The 21003-nt window shown below is 33.7% G+C and overlaps 2 protein-coding genes across 2 annotated transcripts; one reads left to right on the forward strand and one right to left on the reverse strand.

Annotated features, from left to right (window-relative positions):
• The first annotated feature begins 98 nt into the window (after positions 1-98).
• Positions 99-10601, forward strand: LOC128187712 (uncharacterized). The gene is made up of 16 exons (XM_052858197.1): positions 99-239; positions 1506-1718; positions 2600-2743; positions 2850-3004; positions 3385-3478; positions 3901-4044; positions 4152-4228; positions 4335-4424; positions 4664-4763; positions 5632-5780; positions 6181-6308; positions 7100-7209; positions 8053-8157; positions 8543-8673; positions 9137-9228; positions 9687-10601. The coding sequence occupies exons 1-16, from the start codon at positions 207-209 to the stop codon at positions 9866-9868; spliced, it is 1947 nt and encodes a 648-aa protein (XP_052714157.1). The 5' UTR covers positions 99-206; the 3' UTR covers positions 9869-10601.
• A 412-nt stretch (positions 10602-11013) lies between these two features.
• Positions 11014-14349, reverse strand: LOC128188409 (protein-S-isoprenylcysteine O-methyltransferase-like). The gene is made up of 4 exons (XM_052859449.1): positions 14085-14349; positions 13666-13924; positions 13044-13261; positions 11014-12336 (listed from the first exon to the last, which is right to left on the reverse strand). Exons 1-4 carry the CDS (start codon positions 14304-14306, stop codon positions 12148-12150), a joined length of 888 nt encoding a protein of 295 aa, XP_052715409.1. The 5' UTR covers positions 14307-14349; the 3' UTR covers positions 11014-12147.
• Positions 14350-21003: the final 6654 nt, after the last annotated feature.

A 21003-nucleotide genomic window follows, 5' to 3' on the forward strand; every position in this document is an offset into this window, starting at 1 on the left:
TAAAATATTTCAAAAGAATCAAAGTTTCAAATCACTCGATTAAAAACAAAAAACAAGATCTTGAATAGCAGTTTCTAAGGTATAGAAAGTGGAAATATCACGATATACAAGTAATTTGCAATTTGATGTACGATTTATCAAATCTTAATCGACGCCATTTTAGAATCTCCAATGTAAACAAATGTGAATGTGGTTCTCTCTAAAACATGATTATCTATGTTGAAAGTAAAGCCTTTCCGGTAAGAATAATTCAACATTATAATAATATTTTCAGATGGTAAACAGACCTAATTTTAACCAAATATATGTTCGTTTATTATCATTTTTTTCGTGTTCAAATATCACTGTATATTGTGTGAATTAACGTTATAGTAATGGGGAAATAGTACTATAATATGGAAGAAACTTAAGAACAAAAGTCCATGTATCTTGCTTTTATTCTCATTTTGCTTAAATTTTAATTCTTCAGTACATTTACACGTATTTGTCATTTTATTAATTTCATAGGATTCATGATTTGTATTTTTTTTATTCTTTCTGTTGGGCCCAATTCTTCTCTTCTTTGCATTATTCTTTTCTTTTCCATATAGATTTTTGCTTCTCTCTTTTGTATTTATTTTAGTTTTAAACTATATACTACATTATTATACTTATCTCTATATTGCATACCTGAATCACACAAATCATGAAGTGTTTCAATGAAGATGAATACAAATTGTGTGAAATTAATGCTGCATTATAATACTAGGCAGCAGTGTGAGCACTTGTGATATGACACAAAACAACAGAATTATGGATGAACGTAAACTTGGTAAAATTAATATTAAGGAATCTAAAATATCAGCGATGTTTCACATTATGTCGGCGGCCCTTATGTCGGACCACGTACAGACACCTGATTTTTAAAGTTTTCTTTTATTTTAAATAATTTCATATAATAGGCCTTAATTTATTAAAAGGAAATATTTTTAATGTCAGGCGCCTCTTAATCAATAGTCAAGGGTTTACGGGTGTTAATCTTGAAAAAAATTGTGCAGATCTAGAAGTGAGGGGTGGGAGTCCATAAACCCCTCGGCCGTCAAAAATTCAAACTTTTGAATTCATATTACAAAATTACTGTAAAGAAATAACTGTAAAGATAGGCATTTGACTCCGGCCATAATAAAATAAAAAATAAAAGTAAGAACTTACACGGATATAAGAAGAGAAAATGCAACATAGAATTAAGCACAGCTAGCAGAAGAACATGAAAAGAATCAAAATGAAATATGATATCCATGGATATGAAAACAATAAAGTGGCATTCATGTGTACTAGTAATGTAATGAACAATAAAGAAGTAAGCAGAATAAGTATATTTTATGACTGAAAAACCCAGGATCATTTCAACAAGAATAGTTTTTCAAATAAACAATTACTCCTTTAGACAAGAGAGTCAAAAGTTTATTGATAAGAAATGGAGTTTTTCTGAAGTCATAAATCACTACAGTCATATTTATTTGTAGCACCGAACCTTTGTTGTCGTTGTCAACCAGAATGACAAAATTGCTCGAATTCGAGCCCGCATGCTGCATAAGCTGTTCGAGATTGGCTATCCGGATCACCAGTTCCGACTCCGGTACAAGGGGCAGTTCCTCAGGGATGCGTTTACCATAAGGGATTATGAAATCATTGACAATTCAGTCATCAAGATGATTTCCATTTCAAAGAAAGTTAATGTATGAATTATTTCTTTATTATTATGATGTCATGCAGTGTCAATGTTTTTGAATTTTTTTTTGTTCAACATATATCAATCATGCATATTTTTTTTTAAAATAAGAATACAATTGAGATAGCTTATATATCAAGAATAACTAATTACTGTAAACCAACATTTATTCGCGGCGACTTTATTTCGCGATTAACTGCCGATAAACTGGTTCATGACGACTAATATTCGCGACCATTGAGCCTTATCCAGACCTGTTTTATTATAAAATCTGTAGACAAAGGATTGGTTCGCAGCGAAAAATATTTGCAACGACAAGGCTCTAACTAACCTCCTGAAAATTTCTCGCACACAAATAAATATTGGTTTACAGTAATATCATAGAATAATTTTAAGATGTTTGAATATAGTTATAGTCCAAAAAAAGTGCATTTTTTTGTGCACCAGAAATTGTGAGTTTTTAGAATGAAAAGAACTATAGGTAGCTCTATGACATGTCCAAAGAAAATTCCAATAGAGCTACAACAGTTTTTATGGTATACATAGTATTACTGTAAACTGACTTATTCTTGTGCAAGAAATTTTCACAAGGTTCGCAAAAGCGTTCCGTTAATTGTAAATATTTATCGCTGCAAACTAGTCCTTGTTGTATGGTTGTTTGAACAACACAAAATTTGATAAAGCTTTGTCGCGTTGAATATTAGTCATCGCAAACTAGTTTATCGGAGGTAGATCATGATATAAAGTCACTGTGAATCAAAGTTGGTTTACTATTTTTTTGTTTTCATGAAATGTACAATTAAGCTAAAGTTATGAGTAATTTCCATTTAAGTACCTTAATATTCTTAATGACACTAAACTATATTTTAATTTACTTGTGTTACATAGTCGGTGTCAGACTTGCAGTCCATAGCAGGATCTTCCACTGTTAACCTGGATCTGAATGCAAATGAAACAACAGATGTCAAGGCACCGCTGTACAAAGAAATCAAAGCATTCACCACGAGGGAGAAACTCCTGAAAGACTTCAACGTAGGTCAATTCCTTAAACCATCCAGGCTCCTCGAATTGCAACTTTTTAATTTTTTGGAAGCAGAATGATTAAAATTTGATTAAAAACTTCTAATAATTTATTTAGGGATTGTTGTACATGCACTTCCTGACCACCTGTCTGACTTTGATGACCATCTACTACTACTCCTTTCTGTGGACGTTCCCCATGTTTATTTTCGCTGTCTTGTTCCGTCCTCAGTACACAAGAGTCGGGGGATACGTAGGAAATAACACCCACTTGTGAGTATAATCCTCAGAGGTAAAAAATTCTTTATGGAATGTTACATGCATTTATGGTTTGAGAAAAAATGAGATTCACAGAAATAGGATAATTAATGCTGCACCTGCCCAGAGTGTATTGATACATGACATAAAAGCTAAATATAAATGTTCTTTTTTACCTCAGTCAAAAAATTCAAAATAATTGCCAAAAATGTAAAGACATGTACATGTATTATGTTTTTGATATGAATGCAATATTTCCAAAGGGAAAAGACTCATCCCCTCCCCCTTTTTTTTTTCAATGAATCAGCTTTTGACCTATTGCAGTCTAAAGTTCTAAACTGAGAAACAAATAATTAATTGTTTTTTCCTAACTCAATTTTTATTGTTAATTTTAGGAGGTTTATTTTCTGCATCGCTTACTTTGTGGCTGCCCTTGGAACCCTGGGTGCTGCAATCTACATGTCTGCCGTTTCATGGATGACAGTTGTAGTAAGTAACACTTTGCTTGAATATCTGTAACATTGAAGTGTGGTATATACATGTATTAGCTTTCTTTTCATGTATTTCATAAATTGTACATGTGTAAATTTTTACCGAAAATATGCATTGTTCTATCAATGAAATGTTGAGCACTTGTATTCTGTGTGCAGGCACGACCCTATTTTGGAAAGGACATAGATATGGATACATGTGTATATACATGTATTTATTTGTAACAGAGGATTTTAAAGAATTGATGATCAAAATAATTGGATATTTGTTGATTTTTATTCACAAGAAATTTGAAAAAGTAGTAAAAAAAAAATATCAAAATATTTTTAGTACGCTTAAAATTATTAAATTGTGAAGTAACTTGCATGTATGTATGGAAATAAGATTTTATAAAAAGTGAATTACTGATATTTTTGTAGAACCATGGGTGTAAAGACTGGGAGTTTGTTGCAGAATGCTCTCACAAGAATGTCTTCTCTGCGATATTTTTTGCTATGCAGTCTCTGCTGCTGCTTCTGTCAGCCATTGTTGTTGGAGCCCTGTTCTTCAGCTTCAGATTAGAGGTAAACCGTGTAGCATGTGACTTTCAGAAAATTGTGATATTTAAGATTGTCTAAAAGGCTTAAGACACTGTCAATCAGTATAGTACTTTGATTTGTATTTATTGCAGATTGGAGATTACATTGAAGAATTTTTGGTTCAGGAGAGGGATATTGAAATGGTGATGAGAGCAGCCCGTAATGGAAGGTAAGTAATTCTTGCTTTAAAATAAAATATGACCTACCAATTTCAGAATATGAAAGTCAGTGAAAATTATTGGAAAAAAAAACTAAAATGTATTCTAATTTTTCAGACTGAAGGATAAGAGAACAGCAGCCTATGAACTGGCGGCAATGGCGGCATCAGGAGATGACAACAAATTCAGAATTGTTGCAGAAGGCGGGTTAGTATTACAGTTGTTGAATTGAAAGATAAAAGTGCCATGCAGATACCAGCTAGAAAGTTTCATCACTGTATTTTAATTTGCAGCTACTCAAAAATCTGTTAATATATACCCAACCGGGCATGTATAAAGACTATGCTGATATTGCTATTGTTTCAAAAACATGAATTGCTTTCTGACCACTACTAGGTATCTGCTTTTAAGTATAATGTCTTCTCTAATGATGTATATTCCTTTAGCTTGGAGGTTCTCCTGGCTTTAGCTATGAGTACGGATGAGAACACACAGGAACATGCCGTTGAAGCACTGGATGAACTCATCACCATTCCCTCAATCCAGGTACAGTTACCTGACAGCTTGATTTAGAGTTTTTCACAGGTTCTAGGTCTAGACTTGCTCAAGTTTCAGATATGTTTGATTAACCATTAATCTCTTAAATACTTTTTAATGAACCCAAACATGGATATTTAATGACTTTAGCAAGTCTGTTTATAGCTAGCTTACGTTATTAATAATTCAATAACTTTATTAAGCACTGGGCTATTATGATTTTCAAACAAATTGATGGATACAAACAATCTCACATACATAACTTTCATCTTAATCACCATCTTGTGACGTAGTGTCATAAAAAGTATTTGCCTTGATGTAGTGAGCTACCTTAATTTTGCCAGCTGCTCCCTATCACAACTGAATCCGTTACATCTCTTATTGGTTGCTGTGGCGGAGTTGCATAAACACAAGTGCAATGACTAGAAAAGGCCTATCAAATGAGGTTGCACCAAAATTGTTGTAAGATGGTGCTAATTCGAGGGCCATGATGTCATTTTTAGAAATAATGAAGAAATGTCAATTTTCTCTTAATACTTCATGTTCCAAGATATCTTTATTTAATAATTGTTATACTATAATTATCAAATTATTTGGGGGATTATTATTTTGGGGGGGTTAGATAGCATAATTTCAGGAGGATTAACAGTGTTATTCATTCTTGTAATTTATCGACAAATGTCAAATTTTCTTCTCATATACATCAATCATTACATATGTATGTTAATTTGAAGGAGTGTTGGGTAAATTTCTGTTATTGACATTATTTCAAAACAGCTTTGCCATAGGTAGAATTTTGGCTTAAATATCAATTTGTTTTTCAATTTATGATGGTACAATTGTTCTATTTATTAATCAACTGTCATCTTTCTTTAAGGATAATTTCGTAGAGATGGGAGGTGTGAAAGCTTTGACAGCTCTTCTGCACTCGGAGAATTCACGCATCATGCAGGAAGCAGCTAATGCCATATATGGAATTGTATCAGAATCAGATGAACACAAGAGCGCTGTGGTTATGGATCATGGGTAAAATCTCATTTAATAGATATTTATTGTTTTAACAAGTAATTTCTCCATCCACTCCTTTATGATTATACGATTCTAAAAGATATAGGATTATTTGAATTCATTTGGAAATTTGGATTGCACGGAAAGTTGCCTACTACTGAAGATTCCTTATTTTATGCGAGTACTTAATTCCCCGATAGGTATAAAATTAGTGATTGCTTATGAGAGAGAGAGAGAGAGAGAGAGAGAGAGGCTATTTGCAATACAATATTCAGTAATGCTAATGGAGTTTTAGTTTTTCAATTCACAAACTATATAGAAATGAATACCTTTAGTGTATGAGACCAGAAGGATCATTAGCATATGAAATAATTAACACTCATAAGAAAGACTTCTGACTTGCTTTGTTTTCCACTAGCTTGGATGACCTGGCTCATGCTGCCTATCAAGGTACTATTACTTGTCAGAGAACCGTAGCCAGCATATTCCTGGATCTAGCATTCAACCGAGACATCAGGATCCAGATAACATCCCGAAATATTCCAGGTCAGATAAAAGAAGAAATTGTTCACTTTTAATTTATCTTACTATAGAGCTACTGTACATGTTTGTACACATAAATTTACCTGGTAAAGGAAAAAGTTAAGATTTTTAATTCACTCATTTATAAACTTCCTTCGAAAGAAAATAAGGTTCTTGCAAAGTAATTTCATTCCACAGTGCAAAACGTTGTAATGTACTACTGTAGATGATTTTCTTTAAGAAATTTTAAATAAGAAAGTCAGTTCAGGAGTGAAGATGAAAATGAATACTTTTTTCTTGAGTATTTCATTATGTAAATTTATTGTTTAATCCATGTGCCAAATATTTCTTATATACAGAACACATGCTTATGATAAACAGTTGAACTTTGATATCTCAAACACTGATATCTCGAATACAATGGATATGTCGAAGTGATTTGTAAGTCCCAACCATTTATTTTTTAAGTATTTTACCCTCGATACTGTAAATTCCTAATTAAACGCGAGGAATAATATCTGCGTAAAATTGCGAGAAGCATCCTTTGCGTATTTTAAATCTCGCCATTATTTTCTGAGAGTTGAAAACTATAAGAAATAAAGAGAAAAGTTCAACGTTCACGATTTTATATTCTCGCGATTTGATACAAACCAGTGGGATCGCAGAATTAAGTACTCGTGTAATATAAGGAATTTACAGTATCTCGAATGCTCGGATATCTCGAAGTTTTTAAACAGTCCCATCTAATATGAGATAACAAAGTTTGACTGGATATGAAACATGAAGTGCTGAATGTCTGTTTATTTTCAATACAGCCCAGGCACTGATTCATCTGTGTAGAAGCAATGATGTGGAGACCCAGAGATACGCACTACAGACCCTGGAACTACTAGCTATAGAAAGTTCCGACATGATTTGTGCTCAGGTGCGTCAATATTCCTATCATTCATTTAATGTGTGCAAGTTATACATGTACAAGTATTAATAATCCATCAGTACATTACATAAAAGAAAGAGCAAATCCTTCTTTGTATTTAAAATACAACAACTATATTTGGAATGTGAGGATAGTCCTTTGTAGCATGAAATAATCCATGCATTGTAAACCTCAAACTGCAGTAATTCATTATTTAATAATGTAAACATATTTAATATATTGACTCTTGAATAAAAATTCCACATACACTTGTAATACTGGCTAGTACATGTTACTAAATAATGTATAATGTTTGAAGGGGGTTTAAAAAGTTCACAAGAAACTTATGCATGTATTGTATACATGCAAATTTAAAACACATATTTTGATTATTTTTAAACAAATAGGGATGGATGTTATGCAACATTGATCGCATAAATATACACAGAGTGAAAATAAATCTGTATAAGATAATCACATTATATGCATGGACAAATTGGTCATTCTCTCTCTCTCTCTCTCTCTCTCTCTCTCTCTCTCTCTCTCTCTCTCTCTCTCTCTCAATTGTGACCCACAAGAAATAGAAGAAATAGTAAATGTAAATATTTGAGCATGAAAATGCTTTCTTTGGTGGTATGAAGGTAGCGAGCATTGTGAAAAAAGAATGCAAAAACTGCATTAACAGGTTGGATAAAAATTTCCACAAAAGATTGCTACCTTCATATCCTGTATGGACCACCAAAGAAACCATTTAACTGTGGTTACAAGAGCAGGGTTAGATTTCTTACGAAACAAAGAAGGAAATATACTCATTTGATGTAAATATATTCATTTATATGTAATATGTTACAGGAAAATCTGCTGGAGGTTCTTCTGGAGCTTCCTATGAACACCATGGATGAGAAGCTGTACTTACTGGCTGGAAAGATACTCCTATACTATGCAGAGAATAGACCAGTATGTTACCGTTTGAACACGTACTCTATACAGGGAAATATTTGCCCCCTTTTTATTTTTGCCTCTTTTGCCCTTGTTGTCAGCTGACAAATTTATAAAGACTGGGCAAATTCAAAACAATTCCTGTGTTAATTAGAGAGAGAATCTATTTTAAAATGTGTCTAGGAGAATTCAAGACAGGGCAAAACTATTTGCAAGTGTAGAAGGGTGAAAAAAAAAACATGGAATGAAAATAACCCAATTACAGTATTAATTTATTTTCCTGTAGCAAATAAACAGTCACTGAGAAAAAATTTTCTCTGTCGAATTGAAATTAATTAGATACCGGTTATGAAAAATATATTCATCTCAAAATGCATGATTGATCTGGGTTTTTTTTTTCCAGACCTGTGAACTACTAATGGATCACACCATGCTGAAAGAGTCCCTTGGAATGTTTGCTAGAACCAAGGACCCCATGCTACAAAAGGTGGTGGCTAAAATCATCTTCTTTATGCTGGAGCCGAAAGATCTACGGTCAGTTGCAAAAACTTTCTAAAAATATTCCCTTATAAGTTGTAGCCGTTTAAAATTGTGCAGTATTGAGTTACTACTAGCCAGAGGCGTGTTCAACAGAAAGAGAGCTCGCAATTAAGCGCTCGCCAAAATTCCCCATGCCAAAATTCCCCATATCTGCAACACAAATTTTGGCGAGCGCTTAATTGCTCTGTTGAACACACCTTTGTTGGTAGCTAGATTCATTATGTGAATGAGAAATTATCATTGATGAAGAAGCCCCTGATGTGCTGTATAGCTAGGTACGGGTACATGTATATATAAATGATAATAGAGAGTGTATTTTGGTAAACAGTGGACAGATGCTTGTATAGAATTAAAATTGATAAATCTAGCACTAACTGTTCTGTAGATACATGTATATGTACTACTGTCTTTTGAGACTGTTAATAAGTTAACGTAACTTTTTGCTGGTGTGTTACAGTGTAATTGCTCGGCGGCTGAAGTTGGACCGGGTTCTGGAGTACATGATGGATAATGCAGCAGACCGCGAGGTGTGGGATATGGCTGACCAAGGTAAAAAGAAAAAAAAACTAACAGCAATCTCAAGAAACATGAATGAGCTCTCAAATCCAGAATTCAGAGAGATTTATCTCAGAAAACATTTTCACACTGAAAAAGCATTGGGGTACACTGGGGTAAATTGGACACTTTGCATAAGAGTCAATTAAGATAATAAAATAATTTGTTACCGGTATTTATATATGTGTATATTTTACTGAAAATATTATAATTAAAAGTAAAACTTGTATATAAGGAATTTTGATATATTTAGGAAATCTCAGTTTGATAATGTTTGAAAGTTATATATATTTTTTCCTTCCATTTCCATTGATGTAAAGAATCTCAGATCTAGGAAACTGAAAATTTGTGTGAAATAACAGTATGATAATCACAAGGTATCCATCTATTTATTAATTACCCAGTAAACCATCAATCATTTCTAATATCGCAATAATAATTTAAACCTGCAGGATTACAAGTGATGAACTCCAAAGATGACCACACCCCTATCCCAGCCCTACCGTCCCTCAGTACCCTGGAGAAACTCAACAAGATGGGGGCCAAAGACTCGTTCGGCTCACGAGCCTCACTGCGCTCAGACCTAGGATCGTCGAGCAGTTCTTCTGATGACGTGAAGAAAGGACTCAAATAAAACTTTTGTAGTTACTTTGAAAATTACCATCAAATTTCACATTGTTTTCAAGATTGATTGAATTAAGTGAAATGCATTTTATCTTAACAGAAGTTAAGATGCAATTTTTTTTGAAAATACAGTAATATGAACGAATCTAAATTTTGGTAATATAAAAATCGTGACAATGAAATTAAGATAATTCCTTTATTGTTATTTTTTAAAAGGATATATCTAAATTTCTTCTAAAAATTTGTAAAATATTTACCATATGTACTAAATGTACAAGTTAAGTATACAAGTATAAAATAAGGTTGTTTATATAGAATGTTATCTTCTTACATTTTCTATTTCTTTTAATGATGATGTACAGAATTGTTATATTAAGTTTCATTCCGTGATAATTTCAGTCTGTGATAACAGTTTATTGTTTTCCTTTTCTTCGTATTTTATCAGTCAACAAATAATTTTAACACATTGATAATATTTTTTATTTTACTTTAAATTCATGCAACTTGTACATAGCTTATATGTACATATATATATGTAGTTTTAACTCGGTGCTTAGATGTTCATTTCATATACCTATAGTTTGATCTTTTTAATGTACCTTAAACAATTGAATTTTGTATTCATGTATTTGAATTCCTTCCTTACAATTTATCTTTGTTTTATGATCACTTCAAGGGGCTGGTCCTCTTCTTAAATATATTTGTTAACAGTTGATTATAACAATAAACTGGTATATATACACTATGATTAGTATTTCATTTTTGTCCACTATATATTAAAAGCTTGAGAATTTAGCTTTCTAAGTACACATGCGTATTACCCATTTAACTGTTTAATACACAAAAGAGTACAATCCATATTCAGAAACTAGCAATATGTGCTATTTTTATAATTTTAGAGATAAACCTTATCTTGAAAAAGCAAATTCAAAACTTAAATCTAGTAGTTTACATGTACCAGTACCATCAGGAAGCAGATATAAAAGTTTTATTATCATAGGCTGTTTGGTTCTTGATAAGATTTTCAAAACATTCAGTCTTCCCTTTGAACATGTTGAAAAGCCTGGCACTGCATTTGAATAAACATAAAAGCTATTCACACTTTTTGCCAAGTTTGGTTGAAATCAGTCTTATGTTTCTGGAAGAAGTTGAAAATGTGAAGAGTTTAAAGACAGATTGACATTTGTACAAGAAGTGATCAGAAAAGACTTTCAGCTCAGATGAGCTAATAAAAAAACCCAAGGATATATAGTAGAGTAGGGAGAAAGGCTGAGGGTTCCCAATGATACTGGAGTCATTTCATGTAGAGCATCTTCACGCCAACCATATAAATTAATAACACAACAAAATACCACTTGTATGTTTTTAGCATTTCAAGAATGCTTTATTAAAATGTTCAAATAAAAATCAAATTCTATTAAAATAAATGTATCATGCCTTCTTCATAATTCATCGTGTTAATTATAATCCCCAAAATGAAAGACAAATGCAGACAGCAGACTAAATGTTCAAGAATATGGTACACAAACAAGTGGCCCCATGTTTAATACTGTGGAATCATTAAAATTTGTGGGGGCCAATTTTCGTGGATTGCTTTAAAAATTTTACAGGTTCGTGGGGACTTAATTTTGTGTATTCTCGTTTACCTACAAAAGGAAATATGACTTTATTGCCATAATTTATTAATTCGTGGAGAATGTTATTTCGTGGAAGAGAGGTACCCACGAATTCCGAGAAAATTGAGCCACCACGAAATCTAATGATTCCACAGTATATCATCAAACATATCATGTACAAAAGAAAACACTCAATAATAAAGGTTTCAATACCGTAACTTAAAATAAAGTTTTTTCAATTTAAGTGTATTTTCTATTAAAACTTTAATTTTCTTGTAGAAATTTACCAGTTTGTTGGTAACTCTTATGCACAATAAAATAGATTGGTAAAAATCAGAGGCTGACCATGTGTTTTTCTTCATGATTTAGTACACAATTCAATAGAAATGTCAAAATAAGCTGGGATAAAACATGGATTGACAATCTGAGTATTCTTTTTATGTATAAAACTCTGGTTTTGTAGTTATTGATAAAAATATAAATGTCACGCCTAAAAATGCACCAAGGGTGCTGAAAATTTGAAAACAATTCTTGTAAAAATAGGTAACCCTGACATTTTTTGAGTGCATTGCATGTCAACACTTAGTTTGAAGGAATATATTTTATTAATAATTCACTAGAAAGTTCGGAACCATTGGATTTAACTGCTAAATGGCTACAAGACGAGTAAATCCTAAAGTGCTGAGTAACCCGTGTATCCGACAATGAATGGTAATCCAGTCCCAACGGATTTCTGGTAGTCTAAATAATCCTCACCGAAAAAGTTCAAAAGATAGATTTCTTCTTCGTAAATCCTCTCCCGGAAAAATCTCCATGACACTATTGTGTAGGCTATTAGGCAAAAGGGATTGCATAATATCAACTGAAAAAGAAAATCAATTTTTTTTCCAATCTTCATTCATACATCATGTATATAACATTAAGTCATTTAATATTAACACTTGATTATTTCTCTGAATGAATATTGCCTTTGGTACAATTTTAATATGCACTTTCAATGCAATAATTCTGCTAATTATCTTCCATTTTTTCTTTATCAGTTGTGTTTTATTATTCAATAATCTGATATGCTGATAAGAGCACAATACTAGTATGTCCTTAATATCAACATGTCTAATCTATATCTAAAACATCTTCCCAAGTCAAGGGTTTCAAGGAGAGGTGTGTATCAGAAACTCTTGACTTGGGAAGATGTATTTAAAGATAGAAATATACTTTAATTAAAGCAAAATGCTATTCTCAGCTTAAAAAATGATTAATTTTTTTTTTTTAATTTCTAATTTATAAAAATATTCTACAACACACTGACACTTAAAATCAACAAGCTATCATGAACTAGCTGAGATAGTAAAATGACAAATGTGTATCTAAAGTAGCTCTAGTCACATTTTTTTATGACAGCTTCAAAACAGCATGAAAAGCATAAACACTGATAAAAACTACAGTTTATTGCATGTTTAATCTCTAACATGATTTAATCTTGCTTTTATCTTCGAAAGATGGTGCAGCCCTACATATTGTGAATTATAGGTCGTTTAAATCTTCCAAAAACCCAAGAGCACTAAATACCTGTGTTCCAATACTCCAGTAAAACCAACCCACGTAGGACGGATGTCGGCACCAAGAGTACACTCCCTTGGTGACCAGCTGATGGCCGGGACGTTTGACGTACTGTACATAATGGTTAAAGTTCGTAGAGGCTGTTATCATACTGGCTTTCCTCAGAGATTCTCCAAACAGGACTAGTAGCACACCACAGACTGATAAATAAAAGTACTGCTTTAAACCTGAAAAACAAAATAATTCAGAGTTACCGTAATTATTAATTAAAGAAAGTATGGAAAAATACTGAAAACAAGATTTTGAATTTTTAATGAGATGTGAAGATTATTCGGGTAAAATTAATTGTAGAACTGGCCTGTCAATGTAATTTATATGAATGAAAAGTCATTATTTTTAATATTTTACATCGGTACTATTTAAGAAAATCAATTTGAAGTTTTGTAACAAATTTTGGTTTACATTTCAAAAAAATAAGTGGTATGAAAACTATTAATGTTACTTTTGCCAAATTATACATTCTTCCTGAAACTTGCAAATAAGGTTGATGCATATATCATTACATTGCTTTTTACTTAAAACTAACTGACTAAGTGAAATGCGTATAGTACTGTAATCAGAAGAGCATTACCTGGTGCTATATACCACTCTACAAAGAACTCTAGCCAGCTGGCCACTGCTGCCATCTTGTACTCCCTGCTGTGGTCCAGCAGGTAGGAGTCAAGGGTTAGGGAGGAGGGGTTGGTAGCCGCTGTGGTGAGATACTCAGAGAAATGGAAGAAACTGAGACCCATCAAGTACCAACCGAAATGGTTCAGAGTTGTGTGTGAGCAACTGATGAGATAGCCGATTCCAAAAGTCAGTCCCAGGAAACCCCCTCGAACAGCCACCTGTCAAAATATGCATGTAAAGTAAAATGCAGAACTTTACTATGTGTAAGAATAGGTTCATCACAACAGCTAACTTAGACTTGTTGCTGCATGTCACATGGCAGAACAGCTGGGTTTTTTTCGAGAACTGTTTGTTTTCAGAATTCAAAATACAAAATACCTTGTAGAATTCAGACTGGATGCCACCTGTTGTAATGAAACTAAAGAGCACCAAGCCGCCATTGTACAAAATTATATATAATAGTAGCAAGTATAACCAAAAGTCTGTGTAGAGATATTGCAAGCTAGATCCTAGGTGTGATATCCATGGCACAAAAACTATGCAAGCCCCACCAACAAAACTTTTCAAACTTATTCTTCCGTTCTTGATGAGAAACGCCATTGTTGATACATGTCGCGATTCTCTCCCCTTTGGTTGACGATGTAGTAACTTTATCGACTATACAAAAGTTTTGTCTTTTGATCCCGACCAAATTTATTTTTTTTTAATCAATAAATCAGAACTTGACAGGATCTACCCTACGATATTGAACGCCATCACATCCTACCTCCGGAATTTTCAATTCTTGATTCTTAATTTTTTTTTAAATTCTTGATTTTGATTTTTTTAAACCATAATTTTGATTCCTATATTTTTGGGATATTTCAAAATACTAATAAACGACATGAAAATATTACTTTTGCAATATCAATATTTATTTCTTCAACCCGCGCCACTATCTCATTTATTTTGCCAACACAGATTAGTATCACGAGCAATAAAACAGAGAACCAACCTCGCCAAACCTTGTATATCTGTCAAAATTTAATAAAAAATATCTTATGTATATTAACTGAAAAACATTTTTGAATAAAATAAAATGCATACATTCAGAATGCTGGTTGAAAAAAAATTCACATGTATAAGGTATCCACGACCACTACTCTATAGTCCGCACAAGAAACACATAGATACTTTACATTTACGTTCAGAAAGCAATCATACCTCACCCATGGCTGCATGCTGGGCGGGCCCGAGCATCGTCCACCCACAGGGCCATGCGCGGATCCAGAAAATAATTTTTCCAAGGGGATGGGGTACATTTTCTTTCCATGTTTACGAGGAGGTCCGAGGATCTAGTAAATTTAACAAATTTGAATTTTTCGGGGGGGGGGGCAGACCCCCACCCCCACCGAGGTATCCTCTAGATCTGCGCATGTGGACAGAATCACCCTGCGATATTGAACAGAAAATTTTCCCTTTTTTGAAAGACATATTTCTGATCAAATTGATTAAGTTTTAAATGTAAGCAATAATAAATCCCGGGGGAACTATCGCACGGAGGGGGGGGGGGGGGGCGAGTCGGCCTAGTCCACTTGTACTTATGATCAGAAATTGACGAGCCGAAATGAAATTTATTTTCATAATGTATCATGTACGAATACACAAGAGGGAAACCCCAACGTCAAGAATTATTGCACAAAGCGCCACTGATATTGTTTGCAGAAATCACAGACAATTTTGTTTGCAGGAATCGCAGACAAATAGGACGGCAAGAAAACAAACATCGTCGTAAATCGAAACTAAATCGACCAAGCAATTATTTGTAAAAGTCAAGGGCTGCACAGAATCCACAAATCATGCACATATATGACACAATGATTTCATCCTTAACAAAACGGCGTTATTCAATCGACCATTAATCTTCCCCATTCATTGTTTGTCGTGACTTCAAACTGTCATTTTTCTCTTCGTTTTCAACAGATTATTTTTTTAATTCTTAACTTTGTATAATACATTACTTCGTTAAATTCCTATATTTTGCACCATAACTGGTTTTAGATAGTCCTGATTTGAACGTGATATGTTTAATTGAAAAAAGATTATGAACTGTGCATGTATTGAATTTTTGAATTGTTGATATTCTTTTAAAAGATGAATTCAATGGCTAAAAATCTGGATGTTTTTGATTTTATGTTATGGATTTTTTTACTACAAAAGAAGGCAAATTAACTGGCGTGGGCAATGTCAATTTAACTTAATTCAACTCGATTTAAAATATGACATTGTATAGATACACAAAAAATATAGAAAGAATGGAAGTTAATTTGGTAATAGATTTTAAAGATTTTTTTTAGACAAATTATTATGAGAAGGTTCGCTTCAGTCTAGTATGTGAAATTTCCCCGATGAGAGCAAATCGCATCCAGCAATTCATAATGTGACTATTTCCCTTATTTTGAAATTGGTTTGTAGATTATATACCTCATTTCATATGATCTTATTCTTATAATACAATAGTGAAATTATACGAATTCATCAGTATATACACTATAACTAAGAAGATAGTTATTGAAAATCTTACATTTTTAATAGACTTACAGATAAATATTATTTTTTTTAGATTTATTATTTTCCTCACCAGACATCGAGGATTAAATAAACACCTATCAATAACCCAACGGTCATTCTCATCGTTCAGCCTTGCTTAAAATGTTATTTTTATCTACTTTGTAATTAACTTAACCTTGAACAGTTATACCAAAACATTTTTTTTCTTTAAAAAAAAATTAAATAACCTTATCCCCCACTACAAAGCTATGGATCATATTTCATCTGCCAAAAAATAGCGTCATTAACATATAGATCGTAATATTAGCTATCCTGCGCGATATAGCTAACTAAAGAGTAACCCGTTTGAGAATTCGGGTGCGTTCAGTGATGAATAAGGCGAGTTGCTGACGGTGGGTGGCGCACTTGATTGTCTGAAACACGCAATGCGTTGACTCTTTTATCTTATCTTGCTCCTCCTAGACACCGAGTCAATAATTTGTTTTTATGAAAAAGAGGTCAATTACACGCAATGTACTCATTATTTATGACCTTCCCGAGGAATTAGTTTCGAAAAAGTTTTGAGTCGAAGGGGTTATCCTTTAAATCAACAAAAAGCCCACTATCTTTCAGCGACAGTGTCATGATAATCTGTACTTACACGTATATAGGTCATGATGAATTATAGAGGTAGGACATAACAATTAATAAGCATGACAGGTATGAAAAATTGCAAAAGATTATTCATTTTATTACCACTGAGAACTTTTCAAACAATGAAAACAACGCTTCAACTGCATACAATTTTTCTAATAAGCTGCATTTTTTTTAAAATATCTGTTATTCCAAATATTATGCTTTATGTGAAAATTGAAGGCAATATGATACAGAAAACACCTTGCGAGTTCTGCGGCACCACTTATTTCGCCCCAAAATCATCTGCTATCTTAATCTACGAAGCTTTATATACCTTTTTTAAGCCCCTCGTATTCGTGCCTAAAAGATAAACTTCTCCAGCTCAAAAACGATTGATATAAGCGATATGACATACGATATGACGAGGAGATCATTAAATATTAAGAGATTTTGATCTGCTGAGAAAATCGAGTGAAGTTTGAGCCAAGACAAGCTATTTTACCGAAATTTGAAAGTGTGCCATGAAAACTAGTCAGGTGAGGGGAACTTCTTTCCGTTTGGCTAATTACCGCTAACTTATCAAGTCGAGATCGTTACGTAACACACAGGGGAAAAAAATAAAGCAGCGATTAGAGTCATCTTCACGAACAGCTTTTTCATCTGTTGGAAACAAACTTTGCCATCCCCCATGTCATTATGAACCAAGGGTTTTCTTTATTTTAATTGGAACGATTTTTTGGGGGAAGGAAAAGTTTATTTTTAGATTTGATTTAAAGTATTAATGAAAACCCCCGGAACCTAAGTTTGCAAGCGTTTCTGCGGGTTAAAAAATAAATCTCAAATGTTTCAAATTAATGGAAAGATGAATGGTAGCATAAAGGCAAGCAGACAAATTTGAAACCATGCGTCTGTGCTAGTTTTTAAGTCGATGCATTCCAGATACTAGTATATAGAATATTGATGAATTTGCATTCTAGTAATTGTATTCTGAAAAAAAAATGACCGTCGAAAATCCGGTGGGTCATGGACCACACAAACGGCAAAGTTCTTAAACATGGTCCATTTGCAAAAGATTTCGACAGAATCGATGAGAGTCGATAGAAGCATGATGGACGTCTTGTAAGAGATAAACGACTGGTCGGCCATCTTCTGAAGGAAAACCAGTTACAATCGCTGTCTCCAGTGTCAAACTCGGGAGACAATAAGCGAAAAAGACAATGGTACTCGTGCAGAAACTGTCTGGGGGGAAGATACGTTCTCAAAGAGTTTGGGTCTTGCATCAAGGTCGTATCTTGGAATCTAGGGAATTACAGCCAATAAGCCAGGGCCCAAATTCCAGGGGCCATTGTTCCCGCCCTTATTGTTTGCTCCACAAGAACTAGGCAGATGGCAGGATTAAATACCATCTATTCAACGCTGGATTGACACTTTGCAGATTAAGTCAGCTCTGAAATGGTGTTAGAACTAATTAGTGGGAATTAATTATTTTTATCAACTGTTAATTGTTGTCATCCGAACTGATATTTATAGGCTGTACAAGGGGCCCTCGTCCGTATTGTATCGAGTGATCGATATTCGATACAGAGCGGTTCAAGAATACATTCATAATGTAATTAAGATTCCATTCCATATCCCGAAGTTAGTTTTCTTTCCTTTCCTTTTCAATATTACTATGTAATAGTTGACAAGATTGTAAAACTTTTACAACCAACTGAAAAATCCATTCATATTATCTACGTCTTCCTTTGAGATACATTTACATGTCAGCGTTTATTACACAGTAAATTGAATGTTTGTAAACTTTCATACATTCACTCCACCATCTTCATTCATTCGATACTTCATTCATTTTTTCTCCAATATTTTTTCTTTAATTTCCCCCTCCAAGCAATTAGATGTTATCAAAATTGCTGATAATCCCCTCAAAAACTAAAAAAAATATGCCGTCTGCACCGACCGAAATTTTAAGCTATGAAAGCAGAACAAGCATTGGTGACAAAATAAGAAAAGAGGGTGTTTTTAGAAAAAAACGCCTTGCTATACTTTTTCACTTGGCATTGTATATCTACCGGAGGGGGGCAAAGTGTGCTTCTTCACACTTTTGCGTCGCAACTGAACTGTTAGATGAAATAATGATAATCCAAAGAAAAATTAGTTCGGTTGTTACCTGATGCAACTTGCGCTTACAAAATGCTGTATAATGCAAAAACAAAACAAAAGCATTGCGTGCAAACATTATTTTGGCCGACCATTTGTCTGTCTGCAAAACAAAATAAAAAATTAAGTGTTCCTTTTTTGCCATTGACCTTGAATGAGAGAAACATGGCAAATTCTCCAATTTCAACTAAGTGCCGGGGTAAGAACTATAATCTCTGTTTCAGATCTGATTACTGTTTTGTAAAATAAACGTATGGTAATTATTTTATTACAAAATAGAATCAAAGGTTTAACTGGAAAAGGGGCGTTGAATATATTGGGCGGTATTCGAGGAAGTTGTTGAATAATGGTTTTTGAAAAGGGCAAATATATTAAAAGAGTGAGATTCCACCCTTTCTGCTGAAATTATTCCGCCCAAAAATCCGGATATGTACATTCACGTAATACAATTACCAGAAAATGTCCCTTTTCAAAAATTAAAGTACCTTATTAAGAAATATAGAAACTCCTTTGATGGGCATATTTATACATACAATGCACATGTTTTGTGTCTGCAACAGTTCCGTTCGTTTTCGCTATGCGATCTTCGATAAGCCAAACATATATAAATGTATACACCTTGCATATAATTGAAATGAAGGGTGGAGGCACATAAAAAGACAGCTATTGTGCATGTACCCTTTGCATTTACCTTTATTTAGTGAACTCAAAATTTACAATATATATGACACATCAATTTAATTTGACTGGTATTTTTTAAAATAAAAATTGTTCCACACTAATTGGTATATTCCGGTATACCTGCAAGACTTGCTGTTAGAGAGAGAGAGAGAGAGAGAGAGAGAGAGAGAGAGAGAGAGAGAGAGAGAGAGAGAGAGAGAGAGAGAGAGAGTGTTATATAACGCCAAATCAACAGGAAATGTTTGTCAACGCCACGAAAAGTTTTTGAGTTCAACTGCATTCTTTACAGATATCTAATTTTCAAGGGTCTTTTTTTCTATCAATTTTTTCAATGTGTTCCATACATAAAGGTCGCAGATCCAACTTTGGCACTCATCAATCATCGTTACTATATTTTTGACACACATTCCTCATTGAATGAAAATTCTTACTCAACAAGAATGTTCCAAACACACTTTGCCCTACCCTTTGCAAAAGATCACGCTTTTACTGAAAATGGTCCCTAAAATACTCTAGCTGCCACATGAAAGTTCACGCTCTCATTGATATAGATATTCGTACATCTGTTTGTATTATTCGAGTATTTAATATGGGTGTGATATCGTTTTTATAACCCATGCATCCTTTTTTATCATCATTATGTTTTCCATATACACGGAGGTATCAGACGATAGGTCGAAGGGCTTAATCGGTCTGGGCGCGTTCAGTTCGGATGCAAGACATGCCCCAGACACCGGAAAAGAGTGAGGCGTCCGGCGGCATTTCCTTACTATGTGAATAATGCGGGGTTTCTCCTCTTTTTGCCTATTGTTACTCAGCTTATTAAGGGTATAGTGTTATGCCGTACGATGTATGAGAGACGGATCGGAGTCGATTAAACCTCAACACGGTCTTCTGCTGGGGTGCGTTTGAATAAACACGAAACATGACACTGACGATTATTTTTATATCAAACGCTTATTTTGTCCGCGGAACAGGGTATATCATATTCGTCTTATGTGGTAAACACAGGTTTACGTTTGTTTTATCATAGACAGCGGGTATACACATGACCACCCCACGCCATCGGTCGGTGACTGACAGCCAGGCATTGTTTTGGCTGACCCCGTGTGTCTTTGCGGTTTTTCTTTGCGACCGGCGGGACGCCACAAACAAACACACAGAGTCTAAGTCCATAATTGAATGTTGTTGACATTATATTAACTCTTTCTCTGTTTCCTGATAAGGTTTCCCGGTGCATCTGACCAAAGAGTCGTTTGTTATGCTTATTGATATACAACGTACGTAATACCGG

This window comes from Crassostrea angulata, chromosome 6 (assembly GCF_025612915.1).
Source record: "Crassostrea angulata isolate pt1a10 chromosome 6, ASM2561291v2, whole genome shotgun sequence".
Taxonomy (NCBI): domain Eukaryota; kingdom Metazoa; phylum Mollusca; class Bivalvia; order Ostreida; family Ostreidae; genus Magallana; species Magallana angulata.